At 36.5% G+C, this 26,352-nt stretch overlaps 1 protein-coding gene across 3 annotated transcripts; it reads left to right on the top strand.

Annotated features, from left to right (window-relative positions):
- Nucleotides 1-3,330: 3,330 nt before the first annotated feature.
- On the top strand, nucleotides 3,331-22,694 carry LOC103723336 (protein SUPPRESSOR OF FRI 4). Of its 3 annotated transcripts, XR_606610.3 has the most exons (8): nucleotides 3,331-3,707; nucleotides 8,170-8,267; nucleotides 12,095-12,221; nucleotides 12,386-12,810; nucleotides 20,974-21,131; nucleotides 21,251-21,304; nucleotides 22,046-22,283; nucleotides 22,409-22,694. XR_606610.3 is itself a non-coding variant. In XM_008814223.2 (7 exons), the coding sequence occupies exons 1-7, from the start codon at nucleotides 3,517-3,519 to the stop codon at nucleotides 22,115-22,117; spliced, it is 1,125 nt and encodes a 374-aa protein (XP_008812445.1). In that variant the 5' UTR covers nucleotides 3,331-3,516; the 3' UTR covers nucleotides 22,118-22,689. The 3 variants fall into 3 exon arrangements, 2 of the variants coding, with proteins under 2 accessions (XP_008812445.1, XP_008812444.1); XM_008814223.2 differs by having other exon boundaries at nucleotides 22,046-22,689; XM_008814222.2 differs by having other exon boundaries at nucleotides 21,251-22,689.
- Nucleotides 22,695-26,352: the final 3,658 nt, after the last annotated feature.

Genomic DNA, 26,352 nt, shown 5'->3' with positions numbered 1-26,352 from the left:
GATTAGTATGCACATTTTAATATTTAGTAGATCGTAAAACTATTACCTCAATAATGTTGGTGGATTTTTCTTTTGGCAAAAATAGCACCTCATAATACCTGTAACGTCATTTATGTTCCTGTTAGAAGATATACAGAAGTCGTACCACACAACTCCATCTAGATCAATGTAAATAATAGTCTAGAACAATCTCTGCAACTATAAGCAAGCATTAATAGTAAATAATTAATAAAATATTAATTCTATTTAATTGATACGACTGTTAAATATTGCAAATTGTATTAAAGAGTCTAAGTACATAATTATTATTCTCATAAATCTTTATAGTAAGCATGAGATAAACCATATGCACGTAACCTTTGTATTGAAGCCTTAGCCTTTCCATATGTTTTGAACCCGGAGAAACGAAAAAAATCAAATAAGTATATTATTCATTATTCTTAATATTCATAATAAACTATTAAATTATTAGAATGGGAACTATTTTGCTTCATCAAGGTCTAGATTTATCAGAATCCTACTACAATCCATGATAGATAGGCTAGCACATATTCAATTATAAACATTTTTATAAACAAGTTAAATTTTTTTTAGAAATACACTAAATTTGTACCTTTATAAGATGTTGCTTTGCTTGCAATGCCCAGTAGAACTTGATTTTGTTAAATATTTTCTTATATAATTGCCCCTAATTTTATCGCCATTTGTCTACATAGTGTTAATATAATGGATCTAAAAATGCAATAATTTTAAAAAATATATAATTGAAGATAGTATAAGTTATTTATAATTAAAATAAACTGTCATTTACTCTTCTCTAGTAACACCACATCTTGTTTTATTTTGTTTGGGTAATATAATCTTGATTTTTATAAAAAAAATGGTGAAGTTGTAGATATATAGAAGAATAGTGGATTGATCATAAATAACTACATGATTCAAGATCATTTGCTATATGCCTTTGAAATTCTTTGCTTGCATATTTGGATGATGTGGATTTTTTTTTTTTGCTTGGGCTTTCAAAGGCCACAACGATGATAAATAAGTTTAATTGAATATTTAAGAATGTTCATCCAATAGCCTACCAATATCATTAAATGTTATTTCAACACTAACATTAAATATTAATGCTCTTTTGACATTGAATTGAATATCAAATACTTAACAGTTTAATAGGATTGGATCTCTATTTTAATTTTAAATGAGGTGAATTTTAACACATGAATTGAATTATATATCGAACAATTCAAGCCCTCCTTTAATAATACATGCATCATATGATACATAAATTAACTTCGCTAGTATAACAACTATATTATTTCACATGCTAAACCATTAAAAATTAAACTTGTAGAAATCATAAGTTCTATAGCATAGCAACTATAACATAAAAATAAAATTTATATTTATAAACAAAAAATTATATTTATGAATTTTATATAAAAGAATATTAGTACAATAGTTTATTTATAAATATTAATGCTTAGTAATAATATTTAATATAAATATCATTATTAGTTAATAAATTTATATTAAACCTCTTTATTAAATAAGTATTAAAAATAAAAAAATCTTTATTTAATTTCTATATTAAATTTTAATATAAGGTTTATATACTAATATGAATACTTAGTCTATTCATAAATAATATGAAATTGATAGTAATACTAAATATTAAATAAATTATATAGTAAATACTAATTTTAATATCCATATTAAATAAATATTAAACAAATAATAATAATTATAATATTAACATAAAAAAAATCTACACTAATAACTTTTATATTAACAACTTCAATATTAATAAATTTTATATTAACCATATATTTAACTTCTATATTAAATGAAAATTAATATTAATGTCATTAAGTTATATATTAAACTTATATCAATAATATTAATTTGTTGATAAGTATGAAATATTCTTTACATAAATTGGAATATTAAATTATCTTCAATCAATAGTAAAAATTAATATTTATTAAATATTAAGAGTTTGCTAAATATTTTATATTTCTATCAATCTAAATATTAAATAAATCTTTATCTACAAATCTTTTTAATAATTATATATTATATTTATAAACATGGTGAAAGATTAAATACATCTGTACTATTTAACTTCTACATCTATAACATGACAACTATAAATATAAAAGAAAAATTTATATTTATGATTTAAAAAAATTAAGATCAAGATAAAACAACAAAAATTTCTAATAATATTATGTGCATTACCATAGTATATATGGCAAAACTTACTCTTGCTTAAAGCAATCAAGTTCTAGTCTTCATATTTAATCCTACAACAATCCAAATACTACTATTATGAAAAAAATAAATAATCAAAGGAATTGCAAGCAAAAATCAAGCTGAGATTTTTCTTTTTTTGGTTTTCGGCTATCTTCGATTGCTATGACATATTTATAAAATAAAAATTCAAGATGAAGATAAAATAACACAAACCTCTATTAATAATATCAACAATCGCATGGTGCCTATAGCAAAATTTGTTCATAGCTGCAGCAATCAAGTTACACTTTTCACTTGCTTCAAATTTAAACCTATATTGATTCAAACATTATAATTATAAGAAAAAAATGAATAATCAAAGGAACAAATAGAGGTGACAATATTTTTTGGTCACATATTATCTTCTATCCCCGTGAATTAAGAAAAATAAATAAGTAGCAAATCACTGTAACAGCATACGCAGGATTGAAAATTTTCATCATGGAGGGGAATAAATAAGTAGCAAAATTTTATTTTTCTTTAAACTTTAAAAGAAATATGAAACAATATATTTTAAGCATGTTATATTTTTCCAGAGAGTCCATATTTTCTTTTTAGGCATGGAATTTTATTAAAAAAAATTTGCATGTTGATGTGCGCGGGGAAATTTTTCTTTTTTTGTACGTATGTGAACTTTATATTTCCAAAAAAAAAGAAATCATATATTTTAAGCTTTTTTTTTAGGGAGTGTATATTTCTTATTTAGGCGTGCTTGAATTTTGTTTTTGAATTGTTTTTTTTTCCTTAGATTCATACGGATTTCCTCGCACCAATCAGGAGATCGAAAAAGAAAAAGTTCAGCTAATATATTTACGCTTGGATTTTTTTTTTGATTTTTTCTCCTGATTTATGTTTTTTTAATATTTTTTTCCGAATTTTGGAGAGGGCTCCAGCTTTCTCTCTCCCTTCCGTTCAAAAGAGAGAGAGAAGGGATGGGGTGCTTGCTGACTGGTCACATTCCTATTGGTCTTTTTTAACTGTGTGGGTGTATGGCAACATACCAAGACCGCTCTAATAAAATCCCTCGCCTCGTAGAGATCGAGAAACGAAGAGAAGGTCCGGTCGGCTCTCTTCTCCATCTTTCGGAGAAGGATATCTCCCAAACCCTAACCCTAATCGTAAACGTTGTCCTCTCACACGGGCGTCGGATCGAAGGAAGGGGAAGAAGGAGGAGAAAAACCCTAATCTTAGAGTTTGATCGCCTATCGCGGAGAAGAGGGGATGGGGAAGAAGAAGAAGAGGACGTCGAAAGTGTGGTGCTACTACTGCGACCGGGAATTCGACGACGAGAAGATCCTGGTGCAGCACCAGAAGGCGAAGCACTTCAAGTGCCATGTCTGCCACAAGAAGCTCTCCACCGCCGGGGGGATGGCCATCCACGTCCTCCAGGTCCACAAGGAGAACGTCACCAAGTAAGGAGAAAGAAAAAGCCTTAGATTTCTCTCGATCTTTTTCTATATATTCTATTTTCTTTTTAATTCTTGGTTTGAGCTTTTGGCGGTGGACCGTCCGGGAATTGAAGTTGTGATCTAATCAGATTGTTGATGACGTGTGTGTATGTTTTTTTTTCTGAAAATTTTCAACGATGTCAAAAACTAGTGTTTTTCATTGGATCTGGTGTTTATCTCTTGAAGCCCACAGAAAGCTGTGAAAAAGGGGAAAAATCGATGATTGATAACAAGTTTTAGGTGTTCTGAATTCAATTTGGTCTTGTACAGTGTTTAATTTCCATTTCTGGTGCTCTGAAGTAGTTTTTTTTTTTTTTTTTTTCAAAAGTTTGTTTTTGGTGTTGTTAATCATGCCAACCCAATAAACAGACTACAGGGTTGCATCAAAAGCCACCCTTATTTTTCACAATACAGACAAGGCTTTATCTTGTGCCTGCTGGCTGTACTATCTCGATAATAATGCTGGGCCATAAGCATGGACTAATATGTGCAAGATGAATTTAGTAGATGTGAAAGTCTGTAGCACATGTTTCTATTTGAGGAAGCTTTAGGTGCATATTTTATGGGATATTGAATGAGTGGTTGTTTTGGATCTTTTTCAATCAAGGGGCAACTGTCAAATCAAAACTCCACCTTCTGGATGGAATGGCTCTAATGCCAACTTTGATATAGTTCCTTGAGGAGTAGCACTGGATTTAGAGTTTTCCTGGCTATAGTAATTAAGGATCTGAACTTGAAATTAATTCAATTGCAAACTGCAAACTGAGAAAGTATAGGTGGAAAAGAGAAAAGTGGAGAGTAGATGAGGAATCTGCAGATTGTGATAGGAAGAGGAAGAAAGTCGAGCAGACAAGAGATGAAGGCTTCTATCCATTCAGTCATCCAACAACTACTTCCCTTTCATACACCACATAGGACAATAAATTGGAAAACCTACTTAAAAATGCTAAACTTTTCTGGAAAATATTCTTTATTAGTGCCTATCCTTAGATGTCTTATAGAGAAAGAAGGAAGGGGAAGGAGGACTTGTACGAACACTCAAGAGGAATGGAACACCCGTCCTTTAGTGTCACTATAGATAAATTAACAACTTAATATTGAAAGCAACACTTGTTATAAAACAAGCTCCAACAATCTTGAAGCTCTAAAATTTCGGTCACAATGCATGCAAGCTTGTCCTGGAGCTTGTTAGGGTTGCTAAACATGTTCCCACATTGGATAGTGTCCCAGTATTTCATCATCCTTGCTTATATCATCCTTTGTGTAAGTCTTGACTTCATCAACTTACATCATTGTTACTTCAGGCTTCATAGGATTATAATTAGTTGTTTTATGTTTTTTTACATGTCATGCTTGACCTTCCAACAATGTTGTGGTAGAATGTGATCTATGGACATTGGAACAACATTAAATATAGGGGTGTGACTGAGCCAAATTAGTAATCTTGGCTTAGCTCAAGCTACTCACGAGCCAAGGATGCTTAGCTTGAGCTTGGCTTATTTATAATCAAGCTAGTTCAAGCTTCGCTTGCTGGCTCGTTATATCTGCTGGAAGGGATGCTTAGCAAGATTGGCTTGGTAGCTGATGGGATCTATCGGAGGTGAGCCCTAGAGATCCTATCATTGTCAACAGTGATGGCAGCCCACTCTCACCCTAAATGTTGTCTTCAACCTCGGTTTAGTCACTGTTATCGTAGCAATAATATCTCATCCTAAAATGTTAGCTAGAAATAAGGCTGCAAATGGGTCGGTTGACCTGTGATCCGACCCGCTTAGACCTGACCTGCTTAGACCCGACCTGACCCGTAGAGGACCTGTGGGGCTTGGTTAGATCCTAAAATTAGAACAGTTCCATTTTTTGGGCCGGGTCTGGGTTTACTGAATTCAGACCCGACCCGACCCGTCTCATTTGAAATTTGGGTAATTTTGGTTTCTCAATCTTACGATCTGATCCGATCTGATCCGAATTTGTAAAATTATTTGGGTCTACGGGAGTGCAGATGCAAGCAATGAAGTCATGAATGGGTTGATCCGAACTGGACTTGATGACCCATTGGGTCAAAAATTGTAGTGGTAGACCCAATCCGACCCGACCCGATTTTCTATCGGTCGGATCTGGGTCCAAAATTAGGAGTCGAACAAGAAGCCGGGTTGGGTCGGGGTCATTCATGACCTGATCCAATCCGATCCATTTGCACCCCTAGCTAGAATGAATTATTTGGGTTCCTTGGCCCTATATAAGTACCTAAGATCTATCAATTGCATAACCGATGTGGGACTAAACACATGTCCGTATGGTCCTCATGTACTCTCCTGTTTAAGCCTTGGCGTCCCTGCTAGGCGACCCTACGAAATATGCAAGGCCACATCACTCGCCAGCAAGTAGCCGGTTTGGGGTGTGACAGTTATTGTCTTCAAGGAGAAGAATGGAAAGAAGGAAAGTTGAGAACACCTTTGAAGGCTTGAGGAATTGGGGTTGTGGACCAGCTTCTAGGATTTGGGGAGAAGATGGTGAGAGTATGAAAGGATGGAGGGAAGTGCGGTTAGGCTTCTAAGGATTAGGTAATGAGAGGGTAAGGAAAAGAGGTTAAAGGGTAAAGAAAATAAAGAAGAGAATTTACTTACGATACTTAGTTAACATTCATAGAAAGTATCTAATAAATTATGAGTTCAATAGATCTTATTTGGTTGAAAGACGGGTATTGCTGGCTCATCGTTAGACAATTTGTGGAAAGCAAGGATCGCTATGCCGGTATCAGGGCCCGTATCGGTCGGTTGGGGCCACTGTTTGGTGTATGCTCCCAAGTCGTTCTGTGTCGAAACTGTCCCAACACAGCAAAAAGGGAGGGGGAGAGGAGAATGGGAGAGAGGAAAAGAGAGAGGGGGGAGGGATAGGGAGAGGGAAGAAGGGAGGGAGAGAGATGGTGAAGGTTGGTGGAGGCCGGCGAAGTATGGCCCAACATGATAGAGAGGGCGGGGGAGAGGAAGAATGTGAGAGTGAAAATGAAAGAGAGAGAGGGAGGGAGAGGGAGGGAGGGAGGGAGATGGAGGCTTGTGGAGGGTCAGGAAGTGGGGCGGAGGAGGTTGCTGACTTCATAAAATTTTCAAAATAAAAAAGGGGCCTCGATGGACCCCTGTTTGGTTCAAAATAGGGGTCTGGAGGAATGGAGCCCCTCCTCTGCCCCTTTGCGCCACTCCCCGGCACTCTGCGGCCCTCCAACGGCCTCTTCCTCCCTCCCTTCTCTCTCTCTCTCTCTTCCTCTTTTTCCTTCTCCCTCATCTTCTCCTTTGCCGGTTTCTCATTTTGAATGCTCAAACTGTTCCGGTCCACTGTTGGCATGACTCGGTATTCTCCGAATCGGGTGGTTTAGGATAGTTCCACATTCCTTGGCAGAAAGGTATCAAGAGGGTAAGAAGAGAAGGGAAAGGAGAGGTGTTGTAACTGTCTTGGAAGAGTGGTTCAAGAAATTAGGGATTTAAGGCATTGGTGGGTCAAATAAGATTTCTTTCATTTAAGCAATTAAATTTTGTTTTGATGGCTAGAATGGCTATCTATCTATGAGCAAGTATAGAGCCATCAGATTGCGATTTAAAAGTTATTGTGGATGCTTCTTTATATAAAATTAATATTTTGTAAGTTTCAAAATGATTTTATTTATAAACAATAAAATACATTTTATTTATTTATTTTTAATTTCTAGCTTTTATCAGCTGCAAAGGGCAAGCTGGTCATAGCTTGTATTCAGCTCAATTATGTTTCTAGCTCAAAGATACAAGTTGTGTCCGACTCACTTACAAGTTGAGGCAAGACAAAATTATGTTTAATTTCGAGCCAAACACAAGCTACTCGCAAACAACTCATTTCTTTAACAACCCTAATCACATAAACCTATTCAATGTAGTCATGTTCCAACGAAAAGTGCTCTAGACATTGATGCTTCACAATAACTTGATTGTAGCCATTTGGCATGTCAAATGATTCTGATGCTCTTTTTGCTCAATTTCCAATTATTGGAAAGCGAGCTTTGACCATGACATCATATAGTTTGGTCAAATTCCAATAAAGTAGTTGTGGATTTTAGGAAATCTCTATAAATCCAAGCAAAAAATAGACTAGGATGTTAAATTGTATTCCAAAAGCTTTGTGTTTATGTTTTGAAATGAAAGTTTTTTATTAGTTGGAATTAGGTTAAAGATCTATGCTTATCAACTTATGATGTTATGTAATTCCCATGATTCCTAATGTTTTCCATTTGAACCATGAAAACTATGCGATTTTGATTGTTTAAATATTTTGAGAACAGTGTTTAATTTTTAATTATAGCTTTATTTTCCAGTTATGCATGATTTCAGTTTTATTATATGAGTTATCTATGTCTTATTTTCAACTACGATTGATGCTTTATATTTTAAATTTCTTTTTCCAGAGTTCCTAACGCTAAACTGGGTAGAGAATCAACAGATATTGAGATTTTTGGAATGCAAGGAATTCCTCCTGAAATCTTAGCAGCTCACTATGGAGAAGGTAACACTTGTTGCTCGCCTTTTGCTGATAGATAAATATGCCAATTCATCCTATTTTTCAGGCATTGGTGCAAGATTATTTGCAATTTCTTTTGCATAATGTTCTTGCCACCTCTAAGTATATGGCTGCTTTTGTTAATTACAGTATTGTAAGTCTAGTTGTAAGTCTAATTAAAGTTTGCATGAGTGCTTATAATTTTTGTTCTCATTGATTTGGTACACAAATATAGTAAGAGTTTGACTAGCTTGCTCAAGAACATCCCTGCTACCCCCCAAAATAAGTATTAGTTATTATTGTAATTCTTCAAGGATGCCCAATTATAAAGTTGATGCTTATTATATTAAAATCCTTTACATGGCAGTTTGCGGCGACCACTCTAAACAATGATGAAAAAATGTCAATTTTGAAATTATTAAGCAACTTCAATTGCTATTCAAAACAGATGCTTGAGATACAGATATTTGGCACGAACAATAATCTTTTGGAAATTTCTTTGAAAATATAAGTTATTTTAAATGCTTTAAAATACTAATTTTGATCTACATTTTTTTGAGTGGCATTCTAGTTAACTTGCAATTAAAGCATTCGTGCAAGTTAATTAAGTTTCAAATTGAGCTTTTTTTTTTTGTCAAGTTAGAATGCTCAACATGAATTTAATTGAATATTAGTTAGTCAAGGAGATGAAAATGTATGTTAGAGAAACATATGTGACTTTGAGTTGGATCTAGTTTATAACCCATTTAAGATTTTAAAAATCAAACTTTAAAAATTATTTAGATGTAGTGAGAATTTTTGTGAAGAAGAAACTATTCCCTTATCAACCCCAGTGGTTGTGGTGTTGCCCATGCCAGCTGATGTGTTGTCCATGCAAACTGTGTTGGTGTATATTGACAATATTTTACAAAGCTAGATGTGTGCCAGCCCATGATGTGTCTACATGGGTTGGTGCAGTGTTACATACCATGTTGACTACTGATCATGGAAGGCCCATTCCATGGCTTTTAAAACCATGAGCTTCTATCACCTAATCCCTGACCTTAAGCCCTTCATTTCTTTTGCCTCCATCTCATCTAGTGTTCTCGTTTCCAATCCTTCACTTTTAACATTAGATTCATTGCTTGCTAAGGCTAGGTTTTGGGTTTGGTTGGGATTAGATGGAAGCTGTGATAGCTTTCTGACAATGGGAAGATAATGTTGGATGCAGAGGCAAGGGTGTTAATGGGGAGGAGGGGAATGGTATGGCGGTTGCAAACAATGAGGATCAATTGTGGTATCAATATATTTCAGGTCCCCACCTCCACCACTCGCGCGCTTCCTCCCTCCTTTCTAGCTCTCCTCATCACCTATATTGACCTGATTAGTTTTGCAAGCCTCATCTAGTCATGGTATGGTCAGGCCATGGGTTGGTTTGAACTAAGTTTGTTCAAATTCTAAAAGTGGTGAAGAAGACCTAGTTTAATGGGTTTATTAAAGCAAGGTGGGAGATCTAGTCTGAGAATTGTGTGGCTATTGATTAAATATAAATCAGCATGCTGCATTTTGATCTCCCATTTTCTCCATCCTCCTCTCCATTCTCACATCAAGGGTATAATGGAATCTGTAGCCTATGACCCAGCAGGTTTTGATTGCTGCGGTTGCATGCACCTAGGTGAGCCCTGCCTAGACCATAATGCATATATACATGCATGCATACATACATGGGGAAATGCAAACATATCAATGTGCTGTGTGTGTGTATGTATATATGTACAAATGTGTAACTGCATAATAATGCATGTAACATTTGCAAATATAGCATAAATTAATATGCATAAGTATTTCTATAATATAGGCAAGGGCTTGCATACACATATTTACAAGTATACATATAACAATATCTTTGAGCATGGTGTTCAGCATTTACCCTCTGTTTGGTACAAAGGATGGATTGGAGGAAGGATGGATTGGGGGGAAGGATAGACGAGGGAGAGGATGGACGGGTCTTCCATCCATCCTCCTATGTGTTGGTGAAACATGGATGGGAATGATTCACTTCTCTGTTTGGTATGTGAGGAATGAAAGGGAGGAATGATGATATTTGTAGGACATTTTTACTATACTACCCTTTATTGAAAAAATATTATTATTATCAATTATAATGCTTATTTATACTAAAGTTGGGCAATATATAAAATTATAATCTTTATAATTTAAGTATATAAAAAATTATATAAATATTTAATTTTGATTTAATTTAATTAAATAAATGATTTTAGAAATTAATTATATATGAATTAATTTATTTATATCTATTAATTATACAAATAACTAATTAATTTATAATTTAATTTAAATAGTTAATTAATTTTTATAAATAGTTAACTAAAAAATAGTGAATGCAAATAGAAATATAGAAGACAATTATAATTATTTACTTATAATTATGGAAATTTTGTACTAAAATTAAAATAATTAGTAATAAAATTTAATAGCACAAGGTTAATAGTATAGGTAAAACTAAAAAAGATATAAATAAATTGAATGAAAAAGTGAAGAAGCGGTAAGGTTTTGTCAAAAAAATTAATGAGGGGTAATTTTGTCAATGTAGAAATCCATCCTTCACATGCTCTATCTATCCTTCCTTGCATCTTTCCAGTTTAGGAGGATGCAAATTGGTGGACTAGAACGGCTGGGCAATCCTTCATTTTCATCCATTCTTCCTAAATTTTTTTGAACCAAACGGTGGATGGAGGCCATCCATTCTTCCAACCCCATCCATCCTTCGTCCCACGACTCCGACCAAACATAGGGTTAATAGAGTACAACAAGAATTCAGTTGTCGATTGCCCTAGCTTTGGCTAGATCGAACTTCGTCTTTGCATTTGCTTCAAATGTCTTGTCTGCTTGAATGTCTGCAGCCTCATTTGTTCATGAAGATTATAAATGTTGCTTCCAGTTGATTGTTTTGCATAGTTCATGTCAAGGTTTACCGAACCGAACCCGTTAGGGTTCGGCACTGCTTTGCTATTAAATCGGTTTGCCCCCCTCATGCTATCGAACCCCCCCTCATGCTATTAAACCCTTAGTAAATTGGCTCTTCCTCTTGATTCTACACCCCCTAGTCATCTGGTAAGTTCCTCCAACTCTCTCTTTCCACCCTCTCCCTAGGTCGGGTTAGGGTTTCCCTCACCCTCCTCCTTGCTCGCCCTCCCTCCCTCTCTCTATTCTTTTCTCCTTTTCTCCCTCTTCTCCTCCCTCTTCCTCTCTCTCTCTCTCTCTCTCCGGCTCTCCCTATATTGGTATGCCCTCAAAACAACACAGTACGGACCGATACCATGCTGAATGGACCTATACCATGCCAAATTGGTCATCGGCCAATACACACTCCACTGCCAATTTGGCGAACCTTGGTTTATGAAACTTTCAGTAGTAGTTTGTAAATTTGTCAATCTAGAAGTTGTCTAATCTAAGGCTTTAACTTTAGTTTCATGATAACCCTTTAAGAAAAGGCTTCAAATGCAACAGCTGAAGTTTATAAAGTTCTTGCCTCTTTTGTTTTAACATTGTGCTCTTGCAATCTAGAGTAGTTTAATGCATAGAAAGTGTTAAAAATGTTGTTGAAATATATGTATTCTAAATTAATATGTATCTTGGTATCTGCACAGTATAATGTAGACATATCTTCTTAATATGTTGCGAATGTTATTTATACTTTTATATCCATGTGGTATTCAAGATTTGCTTATGAAGACCTAATGAGGTATAAATTCTCCATATGTGCCCCTACCTCCCCTGTCCCCAAGACTTTCTTCCCTGACTTGACCCTTTGTTATAAATTACCCATGCAGATGAGGATGCCTCAGCAAAGGTGGCCAAAGTGGAAGTACCATCTACTAGCCTTGTCAGTGGCCTTGTACCTGGTCCTTTAGGTGTTGGATTTCCAGCAGCACCAACTTATGGTGCAGTGCCACCAGTGTATGACCTCATTCACTGTCGCTTATTTGAAGAATTTCTACTTTCTTGAGAGCTTATACTTTCCTTCTTTGTTCTTGGATGTTTTTGGATCAGCCTGCCTTTTTTCCTTTTTCCTTTTTTGTTGATTTTGCACATGTTCTGACATTCATTTGCATTTTGACTAGTTACAATCCAGCATTGCCAGCGCAGCCTCCGAGTTGGCCAATTCCACCTCGGCCACAGTCTTGGTTTCCACCACAGCCACCAATTCCAGTTCCTCCTGCACTGACAGTACTGCCACCACAACCACCCTTGTTTCCTATTCAGAAAATAACTCCACCTTTGACATCCACTTCTGCTCCTGGACTTCATTCATCTTTCCAAGTTGGTCCACCTGGTTTGCCATCATCCACACTCCCTTCAGTATCCCAACCATTATTTCCTATCAATAGTACTAGTAATGTTCCTGCCCAAAGTGCCCCTCTTTTGCCAAATACACCATCTACATCAATTGCATCAAGCTCTCCAACAGTGTTCAAGGGAGCCACTGACGTGAATTCTGTATCCAACACTCTTGCAACAAGTGGATACCCTTCCCAAGGCAATCAAGGTAATAAATAAATTCCGGTTTATATATATATATATATATTCATGTGGAGTCTGGTAATCTTATTGGATGATATCTGATTATACAGTTCACCCTCTCTTAAAATCAGATTGAGTTGCTAAAATGCATCTGTTACATATCCAAGGTAACTTATAATGGATATTAGCTTCAAAAAAATGCAGTTATTCTGACTAGCAGTATTGGTAGATGATGTTAGTCATCATTATTTGTTGAGTGCCATATATAAGATCTTTTACTTTTAAGCGAAGATTTTTCTTCTATCGCTGCCTGTTTGCTATTGTTGTTGTGCTATGATCACATGCAAGGTCTATTATCATGGTCCACAAGCAAACAATCTTTTCTAACAATTAGTTTTTTTGTAAACTGTGGTTCTTGAATAAAATGATATGCTAGAACATGTTATTGGTGGCCATGCGATGAATTGAAAGGTTAGAAATTCTAGATATATACATTTCTTGATTTTTGATGATTTCTTTAACTGGTTCCAGGTTTCATTCTGTTTGTCAGTGTAATTGATTTGATCAACTAGTCTACCTGACTTGTGAGTGTATCCCTGGTTAACTCTTTTATGCCATTATTTATTACTTAGTTTAGTAAAGTTATATGAATTTGCATATGGAATCATTGATGCAATATCTTTTCTAATATCTTTGCTTTTGAAGCTCGAATCAGTCTGGTAGACTTCTACTTAATTGGTTTTACAATCATGAAGCATAGCATTCATGATGCTTTTGTTAGTTTCAAGCCTATACTTTGCAATCTGAAGGCAATGACAAGGCATTGAGACTAACTTTTGGGATTTTGAAAAAAATGAGAAAAAAATCAAGAATTATTAAAGAAATAATGTGATAAATATTTCGATACATATTCTTTGCTATAAACATACAACTAAGTATTATGAACATTTTTAAACAATTTTACCATATTATCATGATATTGTGATGGAAATATATGAAGGTAATCTTTTGGATGTTCAGTATGCTTCTTTTGATAAACATTGTTAAGTAGGTATGTTTATACTAATTGGCATACAATACATGCTTGTTAAAGAGAAAAGAGCATTTAGTGAATGGTTATAATCTCACCAATTAAAGTTATATGGTGTAAACATGATAGGTAGGTATACCCTTAGTGTTATGTGCTTTCCCTTTAGTCTTTATTCTTTTAAGTATAAAGTTATGTGATTCTTATATAGAGGGTGTATGACTACTATAAAAAGCAAACTCTTGAACGATTCTTGATGCTTCTGTTGGGAATTTGTTTGTCTGTATGCCGCATGCATCACATGTAGCATATTTGTAGTATAAATAGGCACATGCTTTCGGTCCACTCAAGATTACCTGTGGAGTCTTAACAAAAGCAACATGTAAATTCTATTTATGTTTCTTTTTGCACACTTGGCTGTTTGGTGAAGTTGATTTCTGTAAGAGCAATTTCACAAAATCTTGAGTTTGAAACACAATGGGAAAAATAAGAGATCATGTGACCAAGGATCAAGGAATGCAAGCAAAAATTTTTCTCACAGAAAACTACATGCAAGAATAGGGTTTTTTATTGAATTGCTTTTGTCCTTTCAATGTATGTTAATGATGTTTTTACAACCTCATCTTCATAGATGAGGGGGCACGATCTCCGGTTTCTGAACTCACATTAGATTCTTACTTGGGTTTGCTTTGCCCAGGAAACTGCCTTTTGGGCTTTCACTGAGCCCTAGAACTAAAGAAGAATTTCAAGAGAGAATGAGAGGGAGGAGAGACCTAAATGGATTACTTGAGTGAGGATGTTAGATCCCGACAAGAGAGCTCTCCTTCTAATTTTATTAGGAGTGAAAAGGTAATATTTAAGTTGTCAGCTACATTTCCCTTTCTAATCTAGTTAGTATCAAGAGAATGGATGTGATTAGGATTGATATGGCAGCCCCGTAACACACTTTACATAAGTGAGGAGCTTCAAATAAGGGCCTAATCAGGTCTCATGATCTATGGCCTGATAACCGTATCTCGTAAGCTCTACAGCCCTCCTAGGTCTAGTGCAAGGCGTTTGACTTTTGGATGCCATTCTAGGATTCAACCTAATGGAACACAAGTTTCATAATAAGCCATATCAACTGTAACCTTAATGTAATACACAAATAGGTTAGAATTAGGATTCTGATCAAAGGGCTATCAGGTATGCTATGAACTGACACGTAGTCAACCAATCCTGTTACATCTTATGGGACCCTTAAGTTGTGAAAGTGGCGGTACAACAGAGTCCCCAAGAAATAAGAAACAAGCCCCTTATGCATTCCATCATGTTGTTTTAACCATTTGCACATGCACCCCTCCACTTTATCCAATTAGTTGTAGCAATCTTGAAGATAAAAATTGGTAACACTGTCTAACCCATAACCGATACAGACATTCATGAGGGTCCATGGTTTGTTTAGGCATCTGAGAAACCATTTCTCCAAGAATACACTTTGCTAAAGTAGCTTATCAAACTGTCCAGACAAGTCATTTTCTGGATTCTATTGTCAAATTAAGTTTTATTGCCCAAATTAGTTTTTCTTCTTGGTCAAATAATGGATTATTTGTTGGATATCTACTTTTTCTTTTATAAAAGATATGTACACCTTATAGACCACTAGGTATAAAGTCCTATGTTGGTATATGCAACCTGACCATGAAACTGACTATAGCCTATATTGCTCCACATGGATCCCTCAAAGTTAATGGAGACATATTATTTCATGATGAAGACACAGACCATGCTGCCTGATGTGATTTTAATCAAATCCTCCAGGTCAGCGTATCAATGGAAAGATAATGTCCAAGTGTTAATAAGAAATCTCTACTCAAGCAACTGAGAAAGTCTGTTGCCATCTTATGGTCTTCATGTATTGCTGTTAGCCATATACCTGGATATCCTAACATCATCCCTAATTGTGATTTTTTGAAGGAACAGATTGCTAGAATATTAGTTTCATTCGATTATTGAAAACAATGAAGTGAGTTGTCAGAAATGCCTCTATAAATCTTAAGCATCTATCTGGACCAGTCATCTCATTTGAATATAAATAATTCCTGAAAATGCATTGTAGAGAAAATAAACTGGTGAGCGCCTCACAGAGGTATCTCATAGGGCTAGAAAATGGGAGAGTTTGGGCAAAGCCACTTCTTGCCCAGGGTGCTTCTTTAACTTATATTCTTGTAGAAGAACTTAGCAAATAATATTACTGAGTAATATCACCAAGAACATTTTTTAGGAAGTACTTTTTTAACTAAATTTTACATAAAGTATGTTTTTTTAAGCAGCACTGATTATGCCCAAGCCTAAATTGTTTTATTCAATCTTCATGATGGGCCTAGGCATAAAATCTCCTTGGAAGGCTGGACCTGTGTCTAGCTGGAGCCCAGCCCTAGAATATGTAAAGGCTTCAGTTCAGGCTGGACCTGTTCCTATTTATTGTGCCTGTGTCAACATACATATATACAAATACACATATGTAAAGGCTGGACCTGTGGGTTTTTGGGCTTTAGTTCAGGCTTTTGGTTGGGCCAACAATAACCTAGAATTTATTGTGCCTCACTTGGAAGTTAAAATTTCTTACCTCCCCGGCCTGGCTTATGCACATTTTCAGCCTTACACAGACATCTTATCATGGCTTTCTTAGGGCACTCTCCAACATTTCAATGATCTCCACATCAGTAACAAATCGCATTTTACTTTGGTATGCTTTGATGTTTCTGAAGAAACAATTTCTGATTCATTATCTGAGGAACTTCAGTTTTTGTAGTGGCGAATGTTGGCTGAAGCAAGAATCGCCGAACCGGTATCGGGCATTGTGCCGGTCGACGCTCGGTATGGTTCCGTACCAATTCGGACCGAACCGGTTGGGTGTGCGGCGTGCCTGTTCACGCACCGATAGAACCTAAATTTTTTTAGGGGAATTCTCACTTTTTCTATGAATTTAAGTTTAATTTGATGTTTTTTTTGATGTTTTCTTGATTTTCTTTGATTTTTTTAATTAAGATGTTTCTATGATCCTGGTTTAAGCTAGATGATGCATCTTATTGCTTTAAAATGATACAAATAATAAGATGAACAACATAAAATATTTTGAAATTAAGATACAATCAATTACATACTTCTAAAGTTCAACAAACATACATAATGAGTTGAGTGGCGATACCTCCCTATGCAAATAATGCCACAGCGGGCCACTGCCCCAGTTCGGTGCGAACCGACCGGTTCGCACTGAGTCCGAGTCGAATCGGACGGAACCATCCTGTTTGGTTCCGGCTGGTTTCGGCCGGTACTGGCTAGAAATTACCAGTTCCAGCTGGTACCAACTAAGAATTACGGGGCTGGAACCATTTTTCTATAGTGAACCGACTCGGTCTGAGATCGGGTCGTCTCCGTTTGGGCCGAACCGGGCGGTATGGCCTGGTTCGGCAATCCTTGGGCTGAAGTGAATCTATACTGTTGGTATAGATGATTCATCTAAGCCATTGCTGTGGCTAAAAGAGAAGTGTCTGACTTTAGGACTAGCAAATTAATGGTCCTTTGCTTCTGTGTGTGGTAAAAGATGTCCCAAATGTATTGTTTCTCATAGATGCTGAAAGATTTGCTTTTCTGCGTGGACATGTGATCTTGGAGCTCTAAGAATGGCATCTTTTTTTATCAACATGTGGTGAAATATGGGTATGTTTGGTTGTTTGGATAACTTCAGAGAGGGAAAAGGAAAAGAAAATAGTTCTCTAAGGAAGAGAAAAATATCTCGAAAGTTTGGAAAACCTATGTCTATACTACTTTAGCTTTTCCCCCATCCAGACAGTTTCATATATAATAAAATAAATCATGATTTCAGAATGGAAAATACGTTGTAAAAACTGGATATTGCCCTCTTCATCGAGGGATAGTTTCCCACTGCAGCAAGGAATTGGCTTTTCCTTTTTTTTATATTGCAATTTCTCAATTATTATATGATGATTTCTTAACTTTTCAGATATAAACAAATAGACTATTAATCAAAACTCAATTTTCCTGGAAAATTAGTTCTTCAGTCTTCTCCAAGCAACCAAACATACCCTTGTAGGATTGGCAAAGTGAAGTTTTGGCATATGGTTGCCTTGTTGCAAGAATTGGTTATAAAACATATTTTTCAGTCATATAAGCACTTAATATTGAAGGGTGAGAGCCGCTATCAATCTATTATTTGGAGGACCATGGCTCCATCAAGCAAGGGCAATATCCTCGGCGTATTATCAATGCTTGAAGTTACCATATAAAGGGAGGATCAAACTTAGGTATGATTTTCATGAATCACTTTATATTGAAGGACATGGAGAGTGCTATTTAGATTCGTCGTGAGTAAAATTTTTATGAAAATGCATTGACAATGAAATTATATGCTTTTCAGTGTATGGGAGCATGTAGAAATTGACATGCTCCATTTACACAATGTACTATTGAGATGAGTCATAGCGAGGTGATGGGTCCTATTCTCATAATCAGGATATTGGATGACTCTCCTAAGCACCACTTAGTTCATAATAATGACAGCATGAGTGTAGATTTCCTTAAGAAGCCTCTTTGCCAAACTTTTTGCTGAGTGTGTGACATTTATTTGATGGAGAAAGTAAATGCATGTTAGCATGACAGACTTGTAATGAGGAGTGCAAATGGCATGATGGATTTGTAATTAGTATAAAAGGCTGACATCATTCATTCTGGTTTGTGATAAATTTAGTTTTGAGAGGAGTTGCATTTTTTGGTATTTGGCATGATAATGTAATTGATCTGGGTGAATTACATAAGTAGCATTTAGAGTGACAAGGGAGAGGTATTTCACTTAATTGCAGCCATGAGTGAAGAGCGGATATTCTGCATTCAATCCACACTGTGAAGCTCTTATTAGGTTTTTAAAAATGGGCATTGAACTTTACTTGCATATTTGGTTGCACTAGTTTTTGAAAGAAACCTGGTCATATTCCAAGGAAAAGTCCCTTCTATGTGTTGCCCATGTAGGTTTTAGTTTTCAATATTGGGTTGAGAAGGCCACAAGTGGCAATTTATGATTAACAACAAATTTCCTCATCTTATCACATGTTTGATGCATTAGTCATACCTTAGCCACAAAATAATCATCACGTAGGGGTGAAAGTGGATCGGATAATATCCGTCCGGATCTATTTTTTTATCCGAATCTATCCGGATATGGAGATAAATTTGAGCATCTGACTAATATCCGTATCCGTATCCATACCCACCAAAGAAAAATGAATATGTATATAGATAGATAACTATCTGATCCATAACCGAATATCCGATTTCATTTGTAACTCTATCTAATTTTATATAGAACTCATGAACTTTTAACAAAAATAAATAACCACATTAACATATTATTAACTTAATTTATCATCTGCTTAGTAATATCTTTGATTTTGCTGTCATAAAGTTTAATTTTTCGATTTATATCTGTATTTATATCTATACTTTTCATATCCGATTTGTATCCGTATTCGTTTTAAACAAATAAGGATATAAAAGTTTGCATCCGACTAACATCCGTGTTCGTATCTGTATTCGTCAAATAAAACAAATATAGATATGGTTGTGCTAGTATTTGATCCGATTTCAGCCCTATCATCATGTCATTTTCTATGCCTATTTGTGACAAAGAACGTCCAAATGATTTATCAGCTTTATGCATGAGATAGTGCACCCTTTTGGTATCAAGAGTTGCTTTATCAGCTGGTTGTAGGGCATCTTCATGTTGTTATATCCCTCTCTGAAGTCAAGGAAACTCCTTGGTAGCTTCATGATATGTGGTAGGCATTTTAACATTTGTGACAAGGTTGTCATCATTGAATGTGGCTTTTTCCTCATGGTGTAGAAACTATGAATGGTAATGCATGCTTAGTCACCGGTTCCTTACATGCTAAGAATTCTCCAACTTTTCTTTTCCATGTAAAGTGCCCCCCACTTTTATTGAGTACTTTTTATACTTCCCTAGCTAATAATTCACAGCATGTAAAGAAGTGCATCAATTACCATGAAAATTAATTTCAAATCTGCTGTTACGAAGGAAGTTGTGAGGAAGGATTGAGAAAAGCTTATGGCTGTATAATATGGAATAGTTAGTAGGCATAGAAAGACACTGAGCTTCTCATAGATTGAACAATTGTGGGTGTTTAGTTCATGATGCTTTGAATTTTTGTTTGGCCAAAAAATTAAATCTGTTTGAAGTGGTATTTGTGCTTGAATGAGTGTAATTTTTTAGTACCAAGTAATCTTGGTACCGGTACCATACCAGTATATTATCAATTCGGTACGGTACAATATGGTATGGTGTGCACCCCTTAACAAGACAGCTCCTAACCTTTTTTTTCTCACTTTTTATCGTGGTACAACCCGAAACTGGGCAATATGGGTTGGTATGATATGCTTTGCACCTAGATTTCAAGTAACACTACATGATACGAGGTGGTTCCGCGTGGTTCAAATCAGTACAGACCGGTTTGACTCATATACTGAGCCAAATTTCGGATCCTTGCTAGTACGGCATGATCGGTATTGCAGACCTTGATCGGAATGGTACCATTAGTATCGGAGAAAGTATATTGTGGAGGATTGCATTATTAGTAATTATAGACTCTTTTTGTTGATGGAATGGTTCTGCCCTAAACTGTTCTCTCTGCATATTTATTCATGTTCATCTTTTCTTCATTGAAGTTATGACTCTATGGTTAGATAATAAGGCACATAATCTAAGCTTGTGCCTTGACATTGACATGTTTGGTTTTTCCCAGCTTGTGTTGGAAAATACAAAAACTTTCATTCATATTCTTGGAACATTTGTCTCCTACAATTTATTTGATATGAAGAATGTTATGACTGATCCATACCAGCATAGGTTTTTATGCAAGTTATCATCGTCAAGCATATGGATATCATGGTTATGTTTCAAAAAAATTGGGCAATAATTTTGAAATATGATATTTTGTCTCATTGCTTACTACATTGGAAATTCTAATATCTGTTATACAAAAAGAGTGATGCTATGGGATTCCTATACTTCAGACTTTTTCAGATATGTGAAACTAATTTGCATCCTTAGTGATGTAGCTAAATATGCTTCGGATTCCTTTGCTCTAGGTGGTGCGCCCTATACAAATTCACATATGTATGCTTCTGGTCCTAACACAGGGGGGCCCTCGATTGGCCCTCCACCTGCGATATCTAACAAAACACCTGCTACCCAACCAGCTGCCAAGGAAGTCTACTTGGTTTGGGATGATGAGGCAATGTCCATGGTTAGTTTTTTCACTTATATTGGTTTCTGGTTGACTTTTGTTTTGATTATTGTCATTCAAATGTTTTATAATATTCTGGATTACTGTATGATTGTTTATGATATATGCACAACGTGCAGGAGGAAAGAAGAATGTCTCTGCCAAAGTATCAGGTGCATGATGAAACTAGCCAGGTAAGTTATAACTGCATTTTGTTTGTTCATTCTGATAGATGTGCAAACTCGTTTGCAGTGATGGGTAGGCAATTTATTATTTCTCTCCAGGGTTTTCTTTGGTACTACCGTTAAGGTACTTCTATGATTTGATTATGCCATTCTGGATTGTATAACCAGATAATTAAAGCATTGACTCTGTAAAATTAGGAGTAACTGTTTTCATATTCTTGTTTAAACCATGTGATTCATGGGAAATTTCTTTGATCTTTTATTCCCATCTGCTGCTTTGCTTGCAACACTGCCATTTGTTGAGGCATCAAAAGGTTCAATTAGGTATTTCACATTATTTTTGCTTCTAGTTAATATTACAAATCTGACAAGCTTGTGCTGCAAATGACTCGAGGGTTCACAACCTAGCAACGGCCCCATGCGAAAATGTGTATGTATTGTGCTTTAATTGAAATTTTTGTTGCTTATTATAGTATTCATCTCCCCTATTGCTTCTTAACGAGCATGGGGGTTTGTTTGGTACAAGAACATTTGCCAGCAGGCTTTTGTCAATTCGTAGCATATCTTGTTATCTGTTTTTGATCACAGTGTGGGACGAAAGTTTGGTACAGGTCAGCTTTCATTCAGCCAGCAAGTTTGCTACCTCTTGCATTAGTTAGATAATGCTTTTGGAAAATTCTTTTAATCTGGTGAATAAGCACAGATCACAGTCCCTATCTAATTGCTCTGTTGGTGCTACCGTTTTTGCAGATGAACTCCATTGATGCAGCCATAGACAGAAGGATATCTGAAAGCCAGCTCGCCGGTCGTATGGCACTCTAGTTCTTTTTCTGAAGCTGGATGTCAGCCAAATCCTGTCAAATCATTTCAATTATAGGAAAAATCACTTCAACCTTTTTTCTTTCTTGGGAGGCATTAGTCATCAGATAGCCTGGTGTTTTCTTTCCAAAGCGGAAGGCTGCGATCGTGTTGGTGCCATTCTTTAGAGGCATGTTGAGTGTTCATTTAATAATTATGTGCATGGAGAGTTCTACAGTGATTCTTTTTTAAGGATATGCTGTTAGCAGTACAGGTTCTCTCCATTCTGAGAAACTTACTCTTGTTTTCTATTAGGGATCATGCATCTTCTCCGCGGTGATTTGAATTTCGTATGCTATACACTCATTCGAATATTTATAGTGATGTCACTGGGCATGGTCGAATAAGATTGATGCCTTGATCTGATTTAGTAAAGCTTACCATATTTCAACAGTATCGGTAGCCAAACTGTCAAATTGGTAAATGTAATTCGAAGCTCTGCATAGTTGTATTGAGGTCTGTTGATGCTTGCACTTTATTAGTGCATAAAATAACTCTGTATGAATCTATCTTTAATGACTCCTTCACATATCTTCTGTTTTGAGCAGTTCTATTATGCCACAAATCTGGAATTGGGTGAACATCTGTGTGGTGATTGAGGGATCTGCTCTTTGTACGGGGTTTTTGATTAGGTTTCACGAAACATGGATCTCCTTTCACAGTTCTGAGTTCCAAAATTATGAAATTTCTCCCTTGGTGGTTGGTAAAGTTTATTAGCTGGTTGGTTTTGCCAAACTAATTGAGGGCGTGTTTGGTTTGTGATCGGAATTGGAAACGGTGTCAGACTTGGAGTGGATTAGAATGAGAATCGGAATGTATCTTGCTTAGTTCATGATGGGAATCAAAATTAAGATTAGAATGAAATTTGAATACTAAGAAAGAGTAGGGATTAGATTTTGGAAATTCTGAAAGTTATTTATTTTTATTTTTAAGTTTAACTCTCTCCAACCATGTTTTAAATAGTGCTACTAAAGTGGACAAGCGAAGCATCATCAGTTGTTGGATAGGAGAAAAACAAAATTTGAAAATTATTTGACTTGATTAGGCTTCTTGGTAATTGAATTAAGTTTGTGCGGCTAATTTGCTTGCTTTGCTGTTCCTATCTGGTTGGCTTAGAGTACAACCAGGTCTATCTGCGATGTTTTCCCTTTGGACCTCTTTCATAGCTTAGGATTGGGCCTCTCACTTGCTATAAGTGATGCTTTTAAGGTATATTTAGTTGGAGGGAGTTGGGTTTTGAAATATGAATCAGAATGGGCGATTCTCATTCCAGCTATTTAATTAGAGTGTTCCATTCTCATTCTTATTTCTCAAAGAGAATAGAAATATCTCAATTCTTTAAAATTCAATCATATCTTTTTTTAATATTCATATCCTATCTTGATTCTTATTTAGATTTTAATATTCATATCCTATTTTGAGAAATATAACCATTCTAATTTTTATTCCAACTCATTTTGATTATGATGCGAACCAAATGCACCCATCAGTGCGTGGCAAATATGCACATTGCCGCACGCACATGGAAACAAAAAAAGCAGCAGTTGAACTTAATCATGATTGAAGTTGGGATAGCTCAGAGTAGTTAAAATCAAGGAAGCCTTGGAGGAAGATCTGCTCACATGTCTCGGCTGTACTCGTGGTGATTAGGTGGGTAATCAGAGATGGACAGTCCACTAACGCTTTAGAGGACAGATGAGTGATTGAGCAACCGCTAAGCCGGATGCCGATGATGGTTGATGCGGCGAGGTTGGCTGGTTCTAGAGTATGACCTGTTCATTCCTGGTGAGGGTAGGTAGGACGAGGTGTGGATCAGGAAGGATTTTGGAGAGCACTTGGCGGAGAGCATTCTAGCTATCCCGCCACTTTAAGGTGCTTCGGCGGATAGACTAGTCTGGGCGGCCACAGGGAGGGACAACATGCGCTCTACAGATCTACAGGCGGTGATGGGTGGTGAGGCTACCCGGTGGCTTGACGGAGGATGGATTTGGAGGATGCGGGTCCACCTTTGAGTAGCTTTGTTCATCTGGAAGGTGGCTTGAGATTGTCTGCCGACCAGGAGTATGTTGGCTAGGAGGGGGGTTAGGATCCTCCGGTGTGTGTGGACTATCCTGATTCGGTGGAGTATGTTAGTCATGCTCTGCTTGTATGCCAATGGGCCGCACAATATGAAGGAGGGCATTGCTTCCACTACCGAGGTCTACTGAGTCAGTATATGACCTTCTACGCCACATGAGGGCAGCCATGCAGTCGCCGAGCACTACTGGGTGGGGTATCGCCTGCGCCTATTTGGCCTATCACATCTGGCTGGACAAAAATGATAAAGTCTTCGAGGATAGGAGGGTACCTACGAGGTTTATTATGGAAAGGGCTCTCTGTCAGGCTGTTGTGGTCATTGAGGCTATGATGGCTGCTTTATCTGGGTTAGCTAGGAAAATCTGGGACCCCTCTCTGCTGTTACAGTACCTAGGTCTATCCTTATTTCTTCGGAGCCCTCTCCCGCTGGCCATTTCAAGGTGAACTTTGATGGTAGCCTGCCTGCTGGTGGTGATGGAGTTGGAGCTGCGTTTGTGATCAGGGACCAGGACTCCAGGTTGGTTGCTGCAGGGGGCAATGCTTGTTCGAGGCTTCAGCTTTTGGGGCGAAGCTCAAAGCAGCATGGGAGAAAATCTCCTATGCAAGACAGGTGTTAGGGACTGGGAGCATCATCCTTAAGGGGGACTCAGCCGTGATGATTGAGTGGATTCTAAAGAAAGGGCGGAGGGGAGTAGAACATCTGCTTTTAGGTGACATCCGGTGGCTGGTAAGGGAGTGCGATACCTTCCAGGCCATGCATATGTACTGAGAGGCGAACAAGATTGCTGATTGGGTCGGCAGACTGTTGTTTCTTCACCATTGAGACATCTGCTTTCTCTTGACTCTGCTGGCTATGTTCATGCGAGATTAGTGTGAGCAGCCGATGTACCAAAAAAAATGAAGCCTTTTCATGTGGCAAACTATTTGTTATGGAGTTAAGCGTCCCATTTTGTAGCTCCAGCTTCTTGATGTGTTTTGTACGAAAGCAATGGGTTCGGTTTGGTTGGATCACACAATCACGCAAACAAAGGAGAAAACATTGCTGTTCAACTTAACCACGATTGAAGTTGCAACAGCTTAGAATGGCTGAAGGCATTTATCAAGAAAACATATTCATGTGACAAACTATCTATTGTGGAATTATCATGGAGTTTACCATTTCCACAGCTGCTGCCTCTTAGCATCTTTAGTAGGGGAGCAATAGGTCAGGTCTCTCGGTGGAGTTAAAAACACCCTCAAGCGAGAAATTATATGCACATGGCGGTGCATGCCGCGAATCATAGTTGCTTGTTCCTATAGCGGTGCATTGAGATGAGCACTTAATAAATAGAGCCCACAAGAATGAGAGGATGTGATTTGCTGCGTGCACCACAAGGTGCGCCCTATGTGGGATATAATTTCTCCCCTTAAGTTAAGCCACTCGCTTGGTCCATCTTATTTTATATGGATCTGTATCATCCATCAACCTAATTAGGGCTTTACTTGTTAATCATACATTCTAATCCTAACAAGAACACTATATAACAATGATTTATATTTCAAACTTTTCAATTCCCATTATATTTTTAATCAGATTTATTCCTAAAAGGTTTAAATTATGTTAAACTTCTGTTTTTTTGGGGAAAAAAAAGAATCTTAATATTGGAGTTCGATGTCCCCCAAAATTCAAATTCATACTATTCTTGGTCACAGCAAATTCATGAGGAAGCCAACTCAATGCTTAATACTAAGGGTGCAATTGGGCCGAGCCGAGTCTAGTAGCTAGGGGCTTGAGCTCCACTCGATTCAAAATACGACTCAAAATCGATCGAGCCTTAATATCCAAGCTCAAACTCGACTTGATAACAAAAATAATATTGAAGATTAACTGGACTCGACTAGGATATAACTGAGCTATACTCAAGCTTGAATTCGAGTCTTGATCATAATTAAAAGTATGATTAAAACAAAACAAAACATAATATTTAATTTAAAAATATTAAATTAATAATATATATATTTATATATTCGTCTAGTCTCGTAGCCCTTGAGTCGAGTATTTTGCTATTCGAGCTTGGTAATAGCCGAGCCGAGTCGATCGGCTCATTTGCACCCTACTTAACACATACTTTTTTTTAATAAAA

This window comes from Phoenix dactylifera, chromosome 12 (assembly GCF_009389715.1).
Source record: "Phoenix dactylifera cultivar Barhee BC4 chromosome 12, palm_55x_up_171113_PBpolish2nd_filt_p, whole genome shotgun sequence".
Lineage (NCBI taxonomy): Eukaryota > Viridiplantae > Streptophyta > Magnoliopsida > Arecales > Arecaceae > Phoenix > Phoenix dactylifera.
Note: the sequence above shows the minus strand (reverse complement) of the source record. Positions and strands in the feature narration are given on the sequence as shown.